General features: G+C 36.9%; 1 protein-coding gene across 1 annotated transcript in view; it reads left to right on the forward strand.

The window, feature by feature from the left end:
* vps50 (VPS50 EARP/GARPII complex subunit) overlaps window positions 1-16,037 on the forward strand; it is a 118,034-nt gene that overhangs the window by 54,466 nt on the left and 47,531 nt on the right. Inside the window, exons 14-21 of the mRNA XM_056742010.1 lie at window positions 2,441-2,508; window positions 2,618-2,712; window positions 3,105-3,203; window positions 4,182-4,272; window positions 6,272-6,448; window positions 8,597-8,715; window positions 10,487-10,593; window positions 11,408-11,529. Coding sequence (XP_056597988.1) covers window positions 2,441-2,508; window positions 2,618-2,712; window positions 3,105-3,203; window positions 4,182-4,272; window positions 6,272-6,448; window positions 8,597-8,715; window positions 10,487-10,593; window positions 11,408-11,529 — 878 coding nt within the window. The remainder of the gene's footprint in view (window positions 1-2,440; window positions 2,509-2,617; window positions 2,713-3,104; window positions 3,204-4,181; window positions 4,273-6,271; window positions 6,449-8,596; window positions 8,716-10,486; window positions 10,594-11,407; window positions 11,530-16,037) is intronic.

Here is a 16,037-nt window from a genome sequence, read left to right on the forward strand (position 1 = left end):
AGGATAATTATCTTGTATCGCTAAGGGCCTGCCGCAGAATAAATCCCCCCTGAAGGCCGTGTACATTTACCCACTATTTGTCACGCTTATCATACGTCGACATTAAGATCGGGCGCCCACGTTCTCCGCTCTTAACACACTCATCTCTTGCTGAATTTGTCTCCGAGGGTTGTATCATTATTTTCATTGCAAGTGTCCTTTCATTTACATTATAATGAATGCATAATGACCATGGCAATGAAGAGCTATATACACTAAATGATCTCTGTCTGTGTACGCTGCATTTTAAGAGATCATATTCATGTCCTATTATCTACTTTTGGTCAAATTCTGATGCACTTTCACATTTAATATGCATAGATTCATGGCAATACCAGAATGAATACAACAATATTAGTGAATAGAATCAGTCGTAATAAATAAATAAAAAAGATTGTGGAGGATGCTAGATTTTTTACTTAAAAGTATTAGATCAAACATCAAACTCTGTTGAAAGTCATTGCACTTTGTATTATCTATCCGCATCACTCTTTCTGTGGTGTATGTAGTGTTTATGTCTATGTAGAGCACTTTAAATAAGTCACTTATGCGGTTTTAAGATTGTCAGGATGCTGCCTAAAAGAATAGATGCAAAGCACTTCCACAGTCCCAGTTTAAGTTTGGATTTAGCAGGTTACGTAACGGATACGGCTAGATAGATATCAGAATATAGTAGATGACTCATGTGGGTGGTTCGTTCTGATGAGTATGAATCGTGTCCTCTTTGATTAAGCTCATTTTGGTATATCAGGATGAACTATTGTGATGAAGAGCGACAGCTGCTGCTTTACACCAGGAGCTCATTATCAGCCTGATTGTGAGATGGGGTGTCAGACTTGTTTTCGGTGGAAGGGTGGATTAGAAAAACATCACCTTTTGCATGCCTAATTTGTTAATTTTCCTCATGAAGAACATATGCACAACACATGCTGTTCTGGAACTTCTAAAGTTTAGAATCAACTTTATAGTGCCTTGGCCAAGAATTGTGGTTTCATCTGGTAAAAATAAAACATTTGGTAAACAAAATGATTTATTTATTTATAAAAAAACACCTTTTTAATGTGTTTCTTTGAGTTTTGGGTCAAATGTAAATTTTACTTTATTTTAACTTTTTTTTATTAAGCCAATATTTAATATACATAATATAAATAATTGCACGAGCAGATAATGCAAAATATACTATTCATATCAATATACAGTATATACATATATCTATTTAATGTACGTTAATGTATTAAGTATGGTTTAACGGCCAGTTTGCAAATTTAGATGTTTGCAGTGAAGTTTGGTTTGGACAAAATAAAAGTTTCGATTCGGTAACTCGTTTAATGACCTAAACAAAATCAGCTTAAGGCAATTTTGCGGTTAACAAAAAATAACAACATTCACTAGGTTAGAGCTTTGCGCAGGACAGATTTTTTTACTCACGCCCCCGCCCGTTCCCGGTGAATTTCTGACCAATCCTGCCTGCCCACTCCCGCAATTTGTGTGCTTGCTCCCGCCCGCCACCACAAACAATTTAGTTAAAAGAATTTAAACAATGTTGAGGTATGCTAACTGTCATAACAAAAGACACAGAGCATTTGCGCTTAACTACTTGTCATATTATAGTCGATTTTATAGTCCCGCTCCCGCGAGATTTGCTTTTCACCCGCAATGAAGTCCTCTACACTAGGTAACATATTAACAATACAAAACCAAAACACTCTTTCATTACTTAAAAGCTTTGGCCTTAATATGCGATTTAAAGGCAAACAATTACACAAAGTTAGTTCTCAAACTCACAAAACTAAAGCACTGCGTGCAGTCAATGTCAAGGTCGTTGTAATCCTGACAGCCACTTCGCAGTCTGCCAATGGGTTGAGAGCTCTTTTATGTCTGGTGCATTTTTCATACACGATCTGCTCTGATCTGCATTCACGGGTGATTTGAATGTCATTTGCAGTGTCTATAGATGTTTAAACAACAACAAACTGTTGTAGTCTCAGATGGTTATTAATTTCATTGGTTTTATGCATGAAGGATAAATGTTACATACATATTGGTTATGTTTGTTATGTTTGTGTTGTTGATTAGATTATTTTGGTGCAATGACGGATGTTGCACTCTTTTGGGTTCAAACCCTGTTTTATTTGATTTTATAATTTAAAATGTTATGGTATTTTATTTGATAGAATGTTATATTTTTTATTAAATTTATTAATCTCAAACTTATCAATTTTTATATAATATTGTTTTTATATAATTTTATATGATATAATATTATGTTATTTATTTTATCTTTTTTTCATTTCATATTTTTTAATTCAATTTCTTCATTTTTTTTTTCATTTGAGACCTAAAGCATTTGTAAGGTTTTGTCACCCATGCCTCTCAATAACAACAATTTCTTTTTCTTTAGATGACTCCACCGTGGGCCGCAGTTACGTGAAAAAGAAGCTGGAGCATGGTTTAACCCGGATCTGGCAGGTAGGGAGCGTAATTGTATGCTTTTTTGGTTCTCCGTGTGTTCTATGTTCCATCATTAGCTTCATGACCAGCCCCCCCCCACCTCTCGCCCTTTTACCTCTACCCCTAGGACGTCCAATTGAAAGTGAAAGCCTATTTGCTGGGAACAGACATGTCCAACTTCAAGTACGACGACTTCATTGTGGTGCTGGATGTTATCAGCAGGTAGGGACCCACTTCCTCATTAGTGCTAATTGGATCGGCCTGCAAAGACCGGCTGGGGGATTTTCCCCCTCCCTCTTGCCTCATGAGAAACTCCCCCAAAACAAAAAAGGGGACATGGGGAATCAATGAGGCCGCTTGTTTCTCAACAAGAAGGGCCGGTGCGGTCATCCCTATTAACAGGGCTCAATTAAAAGGCCATTTTGTGTGTGAAACCATAGCCCTCTATATTGATTCTGCATGAGGGTCGCTGACTTGTGTGAATAGAGGCGCCCTTTCCCGCCCTTGTTGGGACACGTGATGTGAAGTTACTTTTCAAGGTTAATTGGGATAGTGTACCCCTTTTTTTTATCCAGCTTCATTTCCTCTTTTCCTGTCTGTTTTTTTTACCTCAGGTTAATGCAGGTGGGAGAGGAGTTCTGCGGAAGCAAGTCGGAGGTATTACAGGAGTCCATTAAGAGACAGAGCGTAAACTACTTTAAGAACTACCACAGGTGAAAAAATCTGTTTTCACTCCGGATTTTGTCGTTTATTTCAAGCTTTTATCTTGGGTTGTTGTCAGTGCAAGTTTTTGTGCCATCATCACATGATGACATCTATATCACACGTTAATGTTGAAGATCATGACACTGGATTCATGTGGATTTTAAAGCTGAAATGAATCTAGACTGCTAGTTTGAAAAAAAAACAAGTCTTATGTTTCAGCACCCGTCAGGTACTCAAGGCTGAAAATGTGTTATTTAGATTTGTGGCCAGCATGAGAAGAGGACAGCCAACCAATTTCTCGTTCTCTTGTGTTGTCGACAACACAAGCTTTTTAGTTTGAGGAGAGGGAGGGTGCCAGAACGTCTTACAATCATTTCTGAATATTTAAGCGTTTGGGTGGCATCCATAAAACCGTAATCTGTCAGTGTGCTTTGCTGTCATTGCGTCTCCATTAACACGTTCTGTCATTGCAATATATTGCGCCCTCTGGCTTAGAGGACGGAACTGATATTCTACATCCAGTGTTGTAAAATGGTTGCACAAAAAAATATCAAGGATAGGGGACATGAAAAAGATTTCACATGTCAAACACCCAGCCCACGCTGCCATGTTTGAATACCAATGTGCCTTATTTGAATCCAAAGAGGCCAGCTTCTTACGGGGAAAAACTGCTGTTTTTTTATTCAAACAGGGTTTAGAAACCTTAGACTGGCAATGGACCTTTTTATGTTCAGCTGTGCATCTTATGCACGTTTTGAATTGAAATGATGCAGTGGATGATGTTGACATTTTGTACAAGGCTTTTGAGTTTGACCCCGTCTGGCAGCGAGCCAACCTGCCTTATCAGAGCGTGTCTAGCTCTAACCGAGATCGACTTTCCCCTGAACTATTTGTGTCAATAAGTTTGATCTTCTGTGAGTTGAATGGCAAAAGGTTGCTAGTTGACAACAACTGACCTCTCTTCATGTCTCTTTGTATGTCAACAGAACCCGCCTGGAGGAGCTGCGCATGTTTCTTGAAAACGAAACATGGGAGCTGTGCCCTGTGAAGTCCAATTTTAGTATTGCACAGCTTCACGTAAGTCATTCCTCACATAAGACAGTACACTATGAAAGATCCTATAAAAACGTAACATTTTGTACAATCTTTGTAAAATACTCCCAACTCTTCTGTAAATATTTTGTTTTCTAAAAATATGTCAAAATTCTGTAAGAAATATAAAGATTTGCTAAAATTACAATGTAGTAAAATTCTGTAAAATAGGTTTTTTGTAAAGTAAAATGACAAAAAAATAGGTGAAAATTCTTTAAAATGTACAATTTCGTAAAATTACAGGCTTCTGCATTGTAGTGAAATGCCATAAATTGTTTTCAAATTACATCTTTGTTACTTGAAATCACAATTAATTTGATACTTAAAAAAAGTGTGATAATTCTGTAAAATAAAATGTTAACATTGTGTGTATAATTTATTTTACGGTAAAGTGAAATAAAATAAAATGACACGTTTTTACACCTAATTTATAAATTATATTTCTGTAATTTGACAAAAAATGTATTTGTTAAAATTCATTCAAATAAAACAGTACAGTTTTATAAAATTTAATTTATTTACAGTGAGTAAAATCCTGCAATTTCTCATTTCACAACCACGGCTAAACTGTCGTAAAATTAGACAATTGCAGTTGAAAATAAGCCGGTAGGACTTTCGTACTGCTTCTCCGAGGAAGACGTGAGATGGCTGCAGGCCCATGGGGTATCAACCAAAACATATCCCTCTCTTTCACAACAAACATGACTTTGTTTACAGCCGACTTTACGAGGTTAGCAGGTTAAGATGTGTTCTTTATGTGAGTCATCACTGGAAATGAGATAAGTCCACTGTGGGTGGTTTTCTTAGCAAATAGAGAGTCTGTTGCTCATCCTCGTCTTCTCTTGCACCCCGGTCATAATGGGCACTTTCACATGCGATTGAAATCTCAAAGAAGCCGTGACAGCATGATAAATGAGCGTAAGCACCATCACCGATTGTATTCCAACATAAGCCGCTGTCATCTTTGCAGTCAAGATGTCATCCGTTTCTCAACAAATTGCACCTTGGGAAGCGAGTATGTTCAGCTAGAGTATCGAATCAAACTAATAAATGGAAACGCAATGTTTTTTATTATTGTGTGCAAAATACTGACTCTCTGGTGATAACTGTTCTTTGATGGACCTTTGTCGTGTTTTTGAACAGAAAACTCTTTTTACAGAAGCAGGACTAGTTCACTTGATGATTATCCTGGTGCTTCACCGAGTGATGTAATCAGTGGTGTGGTTTGATGAAATTCAGTTGCATTTCAGCCCTTTTCTGGAGCTCTGATTTGCAAAGCGGTTTAACTGAAAGTTTTCGGTCCCTTAGCGAAACCCCTTAAGCTGCAGTCATTCTCCCAGACGCTTTTGCAGATTTTACTTTTGGTCGATTTTTACAGAGACTGTAGATGCAAGTTATATTTAGCAGAATAGTAAGAAAGTTTCTTTCTCCTTAGACATTCAGCCAGAAAAATCTGTGTCCTTTCAGGGAATAGTTCACCCAAAAATGAACAGCTTGTCATTGTTTACTCGTCCTCATGTCTTTTCAAACTCGTGCTGTACTTTTCAGCGGAACACAACAGGACAGTTCTGAATGAGTCATATGAACTGTTTGTGGTTCCTGGTTTGTCTTTTATGGTGTCTGGTCCTTTTTAGAGCTTAATGGGCTGGACCAATACAAGTGTTCTGTTGTTGTATAGACATTGAGTTGTGATAAAAAAAATAACAGCAGAAAATACTAGCATATGGACTTGTATGAAGGTATGTTTTGTATGAACTGTTTTTGAACATCTCTCTAGTTCTCCTTTGGTCTCAATGTCAGAAAGAAGCCTGTCATCTAGAAGAGACTTTGTAGCTTTGATCTTGCTATATTGAACTTTTATTATTTTGGAGAACACACTTCTTTTTGCCTTTAAGTTTCTCTGAATGAATGTAGACTTGATTTAGCTCTTTGATCCATTATGAAAGTAAATAAAACCCTAAATTAATCTTTTTTTATTTTCCAGGAGTTTAAGTTCATGGGTCAGTGTCGTTCTCCCTCAGTGTCTCCCAGCAGACAGTCAGAATCCATCGATCCTGTGGATCTTTCTCTCTTTGAGCAGTACCTACAGGGCGGAAACCCGTTTGAGATGCAGATAGATAATAAGGAAGACGAAACAGAGGATGTCCTGGCTTCCAATGGGGTATATGTTGTTTTTTAAATAATATTGCATGTTATTACATGTTATTACATGTTTATTACATGTTTATTAAAGTTACTATATGAAATAAGTGTCTTAATGTGTATTTAGATGAAATTATAGTAGTCATATTAAGTACTTGGATAAATTGTCTTATTTTTAGGTCAACTAAATTCTAATATGTATTCTTCACTAAATTACGAGATTGTTTTATGCAGTTTGCCATCACGATTAAGTAAACAATCATCTTATTATCATTTACATTTATGCTTAAATCAGAAGCTTTCTTATAATCTGAAATTGAATAAACTATGCTGGCAGAACAAGGTTACTGGTGAAATGAGAAAAAATAAATAGAGCGAAAATATGATCACGCATAAATATTTGGGACCATTAAGTGTCTGATTGTCCTCATAAGCGTTGACAGAGGTCACTGTATTTATGTGGAGAGTAAACTCATCTTCATGAACGCTCTGATCTGCTTGCCATTTCTGATGATATCTCTGTAATGAAAACAAACACTGTGTGTGTACTTAGGAGAGTGAGAGCCCTTGGTAGAAGTGCTTTTACCCTCAGAGAACAAGGTGCATTGCATTGCGAAAAATCGCAATTGTTAATTATTCCACGTTTAGTTACTAGAAACAATGTGGTACATTCATTCTCGGTTAAAATGGAATTTGATGGTCATTGATTTTCTAAAGGGAAATATGGTTAGATAAATCCATTTTGAAATCACTGCATTTCACTTGATACATCAAATGCATTTGATTTCAAGGCCAGCTTTAATCCTAAGAGAATAAAGGATGAAACATAATTGTGTTTTTCATCATTAGTTGAATTTTTTCTTCTACCTACAGCAGTTATGTTCTGCCAATTACATTGTGATCTGCATTTTCTCAATCAAAGTTGTTCGAGAAGGTTTAACCTTGAATTGCAGTGCCTGAGATGTTTGCCTCTAGTTAAGGAGATTAAAAAAGTTATGTTAAAAGAAAAGTATAATGTAGAGAGTGATCCTAGTCTCAAAAAATGTTTTAAAAAAACACCTTGATTTTAATCTATTAGAGAGCGCCTAATCTTCGTTAAATTATGGTTTGAGTTGATTTACCACCTGCCTCTTCTTGAATAAAATACCGTGTGGCAAATATAGACGTGGCAACTGTGTAACTTTATATATGAAACAACTAATTTTACACATCCTCACACGGCAAAAAATTAGTTTGAGGTACAATCTCTTGTAGAACCATTAATGTGATTTATATGCTGTATTGCCCTTGTGGTTATTGTGATGTTGGTAAGACCAATAGAACTTTACAACCAACTGCTTTAAAAGCAATTAGACATCAAGATCCAAACAGTCCGGTAGCGAAGCATTTTGCAGATATGAGACAGTTCAGTTCCTCTCTTGGGTATATTGGAATTGAGTTAGTTAAGTGTCACCGATGTGGAGGAGATATAAATAAACTGCTTTTACAGCGTGAGGCCTATTGGATTTTTACACTAGACACGTTATCTACCAGAGGATTAAATTAAGATTTTGACATTCGTCCATTTTTTTAATAATGTTTGAATTTGGTTTCATGCTTTGAATTTATTGTTTTGTTCGGATGCACGTATTTTGTAGGTTCTTTATTGAAATTGTATAGTTTGAATAAGACTTTTGCATTTTGTATATATATATATATTTTTTTTTTAAATCCTATGTATATTTGTTTATATGGTCTTGTGATCTTAATCACCTGGAGGTATATAAGGGGGTTCATTAGTGTTGTTGAAGTGTCTGATGAAGAGCCTGTGTGCTCGAAACGTCACACGCAATGCGAAAGTCTTTTCATTATCGATTTTTTATATTTTTGGAGCTTTGGTGTGCCGACTTCATAAACAATTCTAGCGCACCTGGTCCTTCACAGACTGACAAGCGGTTATTATGTAAAGGTGGTGTGCTCTTCATCCATCGATGTTATTGACCTCATAAACATGCAAATCATAATGTTAACCCGGGGTTTACGTATTTTATGAGCTCCAGTTTCTTAGGATTAACTACTAGGTATAAAACAAGTTATCCCAGTATTATGTTTAGAATAACCTTGGTCTTCGTGTAAAAACAACCTTGACTTACCCAACATTTCTTCATCCTGTTTCCTCTGCGGGCAGTATGAGTCAGATGAGCTGGAGAAGTGCGTGTATCAGGACTACGACAGTGATAGCGACGTAGCCGATGAGCTGAAGCAGGACTACGTCGATGAACAAACAGGAGACGTGCCTGTAAAGAGGTCAGTACAAGTATTTTTAATGAGGCGATTGATGACTTTGGCATTTCGACTGGTCAAGTAGCTTAGGCCTAAGTACCTAAGTAGATCATCAATTTCATCAAATTTCTTAGTCCAAAACACGAGTAGGACGCAGCAAATCTTTTTTATTTGTTGACCACTTTTACCACTACAGCAGCTTGTGTAGTTGAAATTCACACAGTGTGCCGTGAACGTAAGTTATCAGTAGCCTCTTATCAGGAGAAGGGCTTTAATTATTCTATGAAGAACGAGCCTTTTAAGTCCACAAGCCCCCTATTTAGAGCCATTCTGAGCTTTGAAGTCAAATAGAGCAAAGTTTCAAGTAGATTGTTAAACCTTTCCCTTATGAATCGAACCACGGGGTTGTCTGCCAGCTGTACAAGAGTCCTAACACTGACATTTTTCACAATTTCAAAGTGCTCTCGGTTCGCTCTCTGAGTGTAAGTTTGATAGAAATATGGTAAATGAAGATTATGATTAGGGATCTGATTAAGCAGCGTACACTGATGAATATTTAATGTCTGTTTGTTTCTTACGAAGATGACTGACATTTCTCGCTGCAGTAAATCAGCTGGGGCATTACATGTTGTGACATTTAATTGTTAGAGACTGGCAGATATTGAGCGATCTAACATATTTTGCATATTTAAAATGACATACAAGGCTTACAAGGGCAAAATAACTCATTCCTTCTCGCATGACTTTTGTGCCGGTTGTTTATGCATCTTAAAAGGTTGTTAAAATGAAGTCCATTTCTGTAACATCTTTCTTGAGGAGGTGGCAGGGTCGGTTGGCACATGGTTCGTTTTTTCAATAAGTGTATGCGGTCCGATAAAGACAATTAACTTTTTAAATTTTCTGTGTCAAAACAAAATGAATTTGTACAGCTGAAAGGTAATATCTTTAAAGACAATTATGTCAAATAAATGACATGTATAAAAACGAAATTAATTAAAAAATAATTTTAATTGAATAGAAAACTGAACAGATTGTGATAAATTATGGTGGCTGGAAAACATAAATGATACATTTTCATAAGAAATAATAACAGTGCCAACCAACGAGGCCTCCATTTATTATTTATGTACTTATGTACTGATTTTCCATTTGGTCTTGTGTATTTTATTTCATGTATATATTTATTGTAAATGGATGAGTTTATTCTGTTTGACGTTCTTCTTTATTAATAACATTTTGTTATTAATATTTTTATTCTTTATACGATGATTATATTCATAAACTTTACTACTTGCACCTTTGGGTTTAATAAATTGTTAAATCTTCATCTTCATTTGTGTTCACCACCACATACACACATACCCACGAAAGTTCATTCAATTTAAATGTTTCCACCTCAAAACTCTTAGATTCCACTTGGGGTCGTAACAATTAGTAGTAGTATACGTTTTTTATTATTACAATTATTATTAAAATTATTAAAATAGCAATTATTATCATTATGTGTAGTAGTATTAATAAAAATACTAACACTACTAATAAGTAAATAAACAAGGACATAAATAAATAATTTATAAACAAATTAACTATAAATAATAATAATAATGTTGTTTGTTATATGGATGTGTGTGCACTGAAGTGACATCAAATTGATGAAACTATATGGACTGACTTTAGTTCAGTCTGACTCTGAACAGATTAATGAGAGACTGTGTGACTCTTCAGCTTTGAGGGTCATTAAACTCTAACACTGATCCTGGATCTGCGTGTGCACACTTTGTCTCCTCTTAATCAGCGTGTCCAGAGAGACCCTCCGCAGCCAGAAGAGATCTGACTACAATCTCAACAGAGCCAATGCCCCCATCCTTACCAACACCACCCTCAACGTGATTCGTCTTGTCGGTGAGTAATTGACCTCTGACTACCGCCTGCGTAAGACTGATGTTGCATGATTATAAAGTTGACCCTAAGCAGGGGATCGCAATATGCCCTTTAATTAACACGCTAATAAATGAATTGTTATGACAGAGGTGCATTCGTAGACACAGCTGTGTTCTACTTCAACTTCCGGAGATTAGGCCCATTCTGAATGTGTCTGCTCAGGTCTTCAAATTCATTTGAGTGAATGTTTGATGGGATGAACTGGACAGTGGTCTAAAAAACAATGGAGCTAAGATTAACTGAATGAAATTAAGGCCTTAAAATACTGCTAACCATTTTCTCTTTAGCAGCTGTTTTGGTGCGTCATTGAAGTCTGCAGAAGTTGTGTTTGGATAGTTGTACTGTACAAAGCTTTCATTCCTAATGGATCTCTTACAAAATTCTGTTCAGATAAAAGTTGCAGTCATAAATAATTAAGCCATAAAAAATAAAGCCGTTTGACAGGCTGGTACTTGTATTAGGATGTTAAGATTGATGATGAAACCCATGAGTTAATTTCATTCGTTCATCGATTATAAGATATTTCATTTACATAGAATTGTGAACATCTTGTATCTTGAATTTTTTATTGACTGATATATTAAGCCTTTTAAATCAATGTGTAAGGTGTATACAAGGGATTTGCAGTCGGAATTTACCAAAATGTAGTTTCTGATTCTGTAGATATTATATATTTGTACATCAAAGCCCTTCTAAGGTTTTTAAATCTTGGGATCTCTGTATGTGCTGTATATCGTTGTTTTAGATTTGACATTTTAACTGATCTCTTTTGTAGGTAAATACATGCAGATGATGAATATTCTGAAGCCCATCGCCTTCGATGTCATCCACTGTGTCTCTCAGCTCTTTGATTATTACCTTTATGCCGTCTACACCTTCTTCGGCCGCAATGACATGGTACGCATATGAAACACACACATAATGCAGCATTGCTTTTCTCCTCCATCTTGAGTGTTTCATACTTACCATTATGAAATATTTATTATATACAAATGGTCGTTTGTTTTGTATATTCCCCTTGGACACCGCGCTCATTATTTAGAAAAGCACACTCCTATTGTTTTTCCCGGTTATGTCTGTAAGCCCTTCGGGCATTCACTGTTCAATAATTACTTCTATTATCATGTAAGCCAGTGTTGAATAAAACGCCCGCCTCAAAAGTCTGGATGCTGAATGTCGAGCACAATAATAGGCTGAAAATTCAGAGCTAAACCTCAGTGTACTGTTGTTCAACATTATTAGTGGTAGGTTAATGCAATTTGAAAAGGAATTTCAATGCTGAATTAAATTTTTATTTACAAATTGTAATACTTTTAAGGCAGTTGGTGTCCTCTCTCTTTAAACCTTATCTCACCCTGTACTGTCTAGCAGAAAACTTTGTAAAAGTTATTTAAAAAAAAAAAAGGTTTTGCCCGTGCTACTCTGCCAGTAGAAACATTTACTTTTTAAGAATATGCACACCTTATTGTGTTTTATTTGCAGCAGTAAAACCATCAGGTTTTTTTAGTGAAGCAAAGACCTTTGAGTCTTAATACATAGCTGAAACTTTTTTAATCGTTCTCATTCTAAATCCTTTTCTGTGACCCTGCGTATCATTTTATTGTTTGTAGTGTATAGAAGGGGAAAGTGAGGTCAAAATGCATCGCGGCGGTTTAGAAGATATCGGAAATTGACAAGTACATCTGCATAAATTCAAGATACTCCTTTAGTCGAGTCATTTTAATGCAAACCTTGAATCTCTAATATCGCTGCTGTCTTTCTGAATCCTTTTATCTCCATATTTTGTCATTTACATTTTTGTGCCATAAATCATTATTAGTCTCCCTTTATGTTCGTCACCGGGTTTGGCAAATATATAACCAATCAAAGGTATTGAAATGTGCTTGTCAAATTTGACAACACAGTATTTCATAATTTAAAAAAATACAGTGTTTTTTTCCATTTCCTGAAAAACAGCTCATCTGCATATCCAAGGTTTTGGAAAGCTGCATGATAGTCGTCTATCCGTTTTGACAGCCCGCCTTTCCAAATAAAATTACACAGGAGCTTAATTATTCTTTTAAACAAGCCGTGCCTAAAGAGGCTTATCACAGCAGGAATCTCCCTGAAATATTCCACACGGTGTCAGTTCCATTGAGAAGTGTTTTCTTACTCCCTCGAGAACACTACTGTAGTTATCTTTTGTTGTCAGTGTCCAGCTGATCTTATATGCTGTAACTTATGCCAGCTCAGCTAATACAGTGTTATTGAATAATGACACTTATCCTCGCTTGTCAACTCTTCTAACATCGATTCCATTTTGTCAGACTTTTGTGAAGCTTGTCTTAATAGAATACCTGATGCATGACCATATGCTCCATGGCACTACGACTGAAGGATGACCGTAGCAAATCTCACAAGGTCTTGGATCACCATGAATCAAATGTCTGAAAGAAGCGGTGTGGTTCAATGAGTCAATCTGTTTTAAACCCAAAAACAATTCGGGCGGGTTCAGGAACGAATCGCCAGGGTTATGAGACCGTGCTGATTCATTGAAGTGGGTTAGCTAGAAATGACGTTACTCACACCTAAAGCTTCGTGGTTTGACCACCTGAAGCCTTCAGGGCGTATTCACATATACCCCGGTTGTACTCAACTGTGTCCTTGCGTGAGTGTCCCCACTCGCCCGCTGATTCTTTACCATCCACACCCTGGCATGCTTTAATCATTACGATGCGACTGCTTCGAAGTAAACGTAAGCAAAGCGATCCCTCTCAGCACAACAGAATCCATAGCAATGTTCAGTTTGAGGCTTTAGTAGAGGTGTTTAACTTCATGCGTGCGCTGCACAGACCGATCTGCTTAAATTATGTCATTATCATACGAGAGCGATATGAGAGGAAATGGCTCATTATGCTTTTAAATCAAGCTCGCGTACTTTATTATCATAAAGCCGATGGTTACACACATATGTTTGACAAACCTAATATGTGGAGTAGTTTTGGCCGTGGCGACAACACACCTGTACGTGTAGTGGGCTGTGTATCAGATGCTTTTTACGGTGATGGCTGAATCTCGGGTAGGTATTGACAGTCCCATCATTTTCAGTTCCGTGCTCCAGCGCGATTCGCCCTCATACTGCCCCCTTTCCAAACCGCGCTTCGGCCCACCTCTTCCAACAAGGCCGTAGTAAGTGAACTAGTCAATCGAACCAGGCTGTAGGGGTCAAACACGCCCGGGCGCGGTTCGATTGGGACAATGTGAGTAGGCCCTCAACCATATGTTTGTTGTACAAAAGATGCGCTTCAAGAAACAATAGACAAACATTATTGTGGTTTCATAGCTCCATAGTGGATATTCTGACATTTTTATTAGAACTATTACAGCAAGATTAAATGTATCAGTACGTCGGCCTGGACTTGATTGGGTATCTCCTTGTGAATAACCAATTGCATTCTATCATACAAAATGTAGCCTGTGGCCTTCATCGACTATAAAATTGTGTTTCTCTCATGGGATTTGACAATAGTTTTAATCTCACCCGGCAGGCGCAGATAAATCAGGTGAGAAAAGATGAGCTTTCTCTTCTTCATTTGGCTCCTGGTGGCCAAACATTCAGCATCTCAGTGATGCTTTTACGGCAAGAAGTGCCATCAGCCTGCAAATACATTTTGTCTTTTGACGTTTTTATCGCATTTTATCCCAAAATGCATGCCGTTTGCTTTGTGCATGCTGTACAAACATTGAAGATTCTGCAAATATTGGTTTGTTTGCCGTTCCGAGCCAATGCTTGCGTATGTACGCAATGGCTTATACATTTTCACTATAGAGTTTGGTAGTATGGTATACAATCTTTATTTGTCTTAGGGCTGTCATTGAGATCCAGCCCAAATTTGTTTCTATTTCATTGAGTATAATTTAGCATTATCATTAATAATTCAAGTACCTTCCTCTTAGACTGGGGTAATATAGAGTCTGTTTAATAACTGTGTGGTGTTTGATATTGCTTTGAAATCGACCCGCAGTTTAACCCAGCCTGTAAGGTAGGGTAGGGCGTGTACTTAATAAGAAAACAGCTCTCATCTTTATTTCATCTCACACACTGGTCAAGCCGCGAGAGAAATATTGCTAAGCAAAAGATGCTGACATATCAGATGTAGAGAAACCTATGAGACAAATATAAAATATCATTATTTATATTAACATTTACATAGTGCCTGAAATTGATGTGCTCATTTGGGTTCACTTTCACCCATGGCTAACTCTAAACACACAAGATATTCAATCTCGCATTGAGATGGAGCTTATGTGTTATGCCATTTAGTTTAGTAATGCACAGCAGTACGATTCGAGAGGTCCACACGCCATTGTACGCAGACGGAGTATCAGCTCTGCCACGCACATAATTTAAGACTCTTCAGTCCTGGCATTCATCGCTTCTTGCCTCACGTTAATAACTTAGCTTAAAGGCAATGAATGGAAAGAAGATGCGCGAGTGCTTATCTGAGAATGGATCACCACCGGTACGACGGAGTGCTCAAGCGGAGAAAAACGAGTTTAGTGCTTAATAAGTGCTGCAGATCGAGTGAGCATCGCAGCTGAAGATGCGTCTGTTCTGCTAACAGATGGGCATTTTGGAAACTTTGCAAAAATGTACAAATCAGTCGAAGGTGTCATTGTTTCCCTGCCAGCCATTTGTTCAAAGAGTTGAGAAAGAAAATGGTATATTGCACAATATCTTGACTTCTGATGCATTTACTGTCAAATAATATTACAGAAATTATTCACTTGATTTAATTTATAACATGATGTGCTGGCTGGTAAATCACCTCAATCAATATTTTATAAGAAGTCTGTAGTTTAAGATGATGTAATACATTGTGTTATTGTGGCTGGTGAGTATGTCGAATATATAGAAGTCAGTCCCTGTTCAGGCTTTTTTGTTAAACATTGCATTTTTTACATACTGTGTCTTGGTTTCTTTTTGTTTCTTAATGCAAAGAACATGCCATCTGCATCTCTGCCTTCTCAAGGCTCTCAGGCTGGGTTGTCCAGACAGACAGCCCCTGTCTTTTTGGTAAGAGTTTGGGGCCGTTGTGTGCTGTGTTTTTACCCCTTAGTCGTGGTTTGAGTGTCGCTTTGATGTGTTTTTTATGGTCTTGATGTAGTTTCTATAATTCTTTTTATGAACCTGTGCTTGCAAACGTTTCATTTCGTTTAGCAAGATATTGCACTTTTGTGTAGTTGTCTGTTCCTACAAGATATTTTAAATGAGTGTGTGTTCAATTCAAGCACACAAATTGCTCAATTTGATCCTTTATTTTTTGCTTGCTTGTAAACTCACATTTACTGCACTTAATAGAAGTAATAATCCATTTGCACAAATAGTAATGATGCTGTGCCAATATTGAATCATATTTAGTATG

This window comes from Triplophysa dalaica, chromosome 25 (genome assembly GCF_015846415.1).
Source record: "Triplophysa dalaica isolate WHDGS20190420 chromosome 25, ASM1584641v1, whole genome shotgun sequence".
NCBI lineage: Eukaryota > Metazoa > Chordata > Actinopteri > Cypriniformes > Nemacheilidae > Triplophysa > Triplophysa dalaica.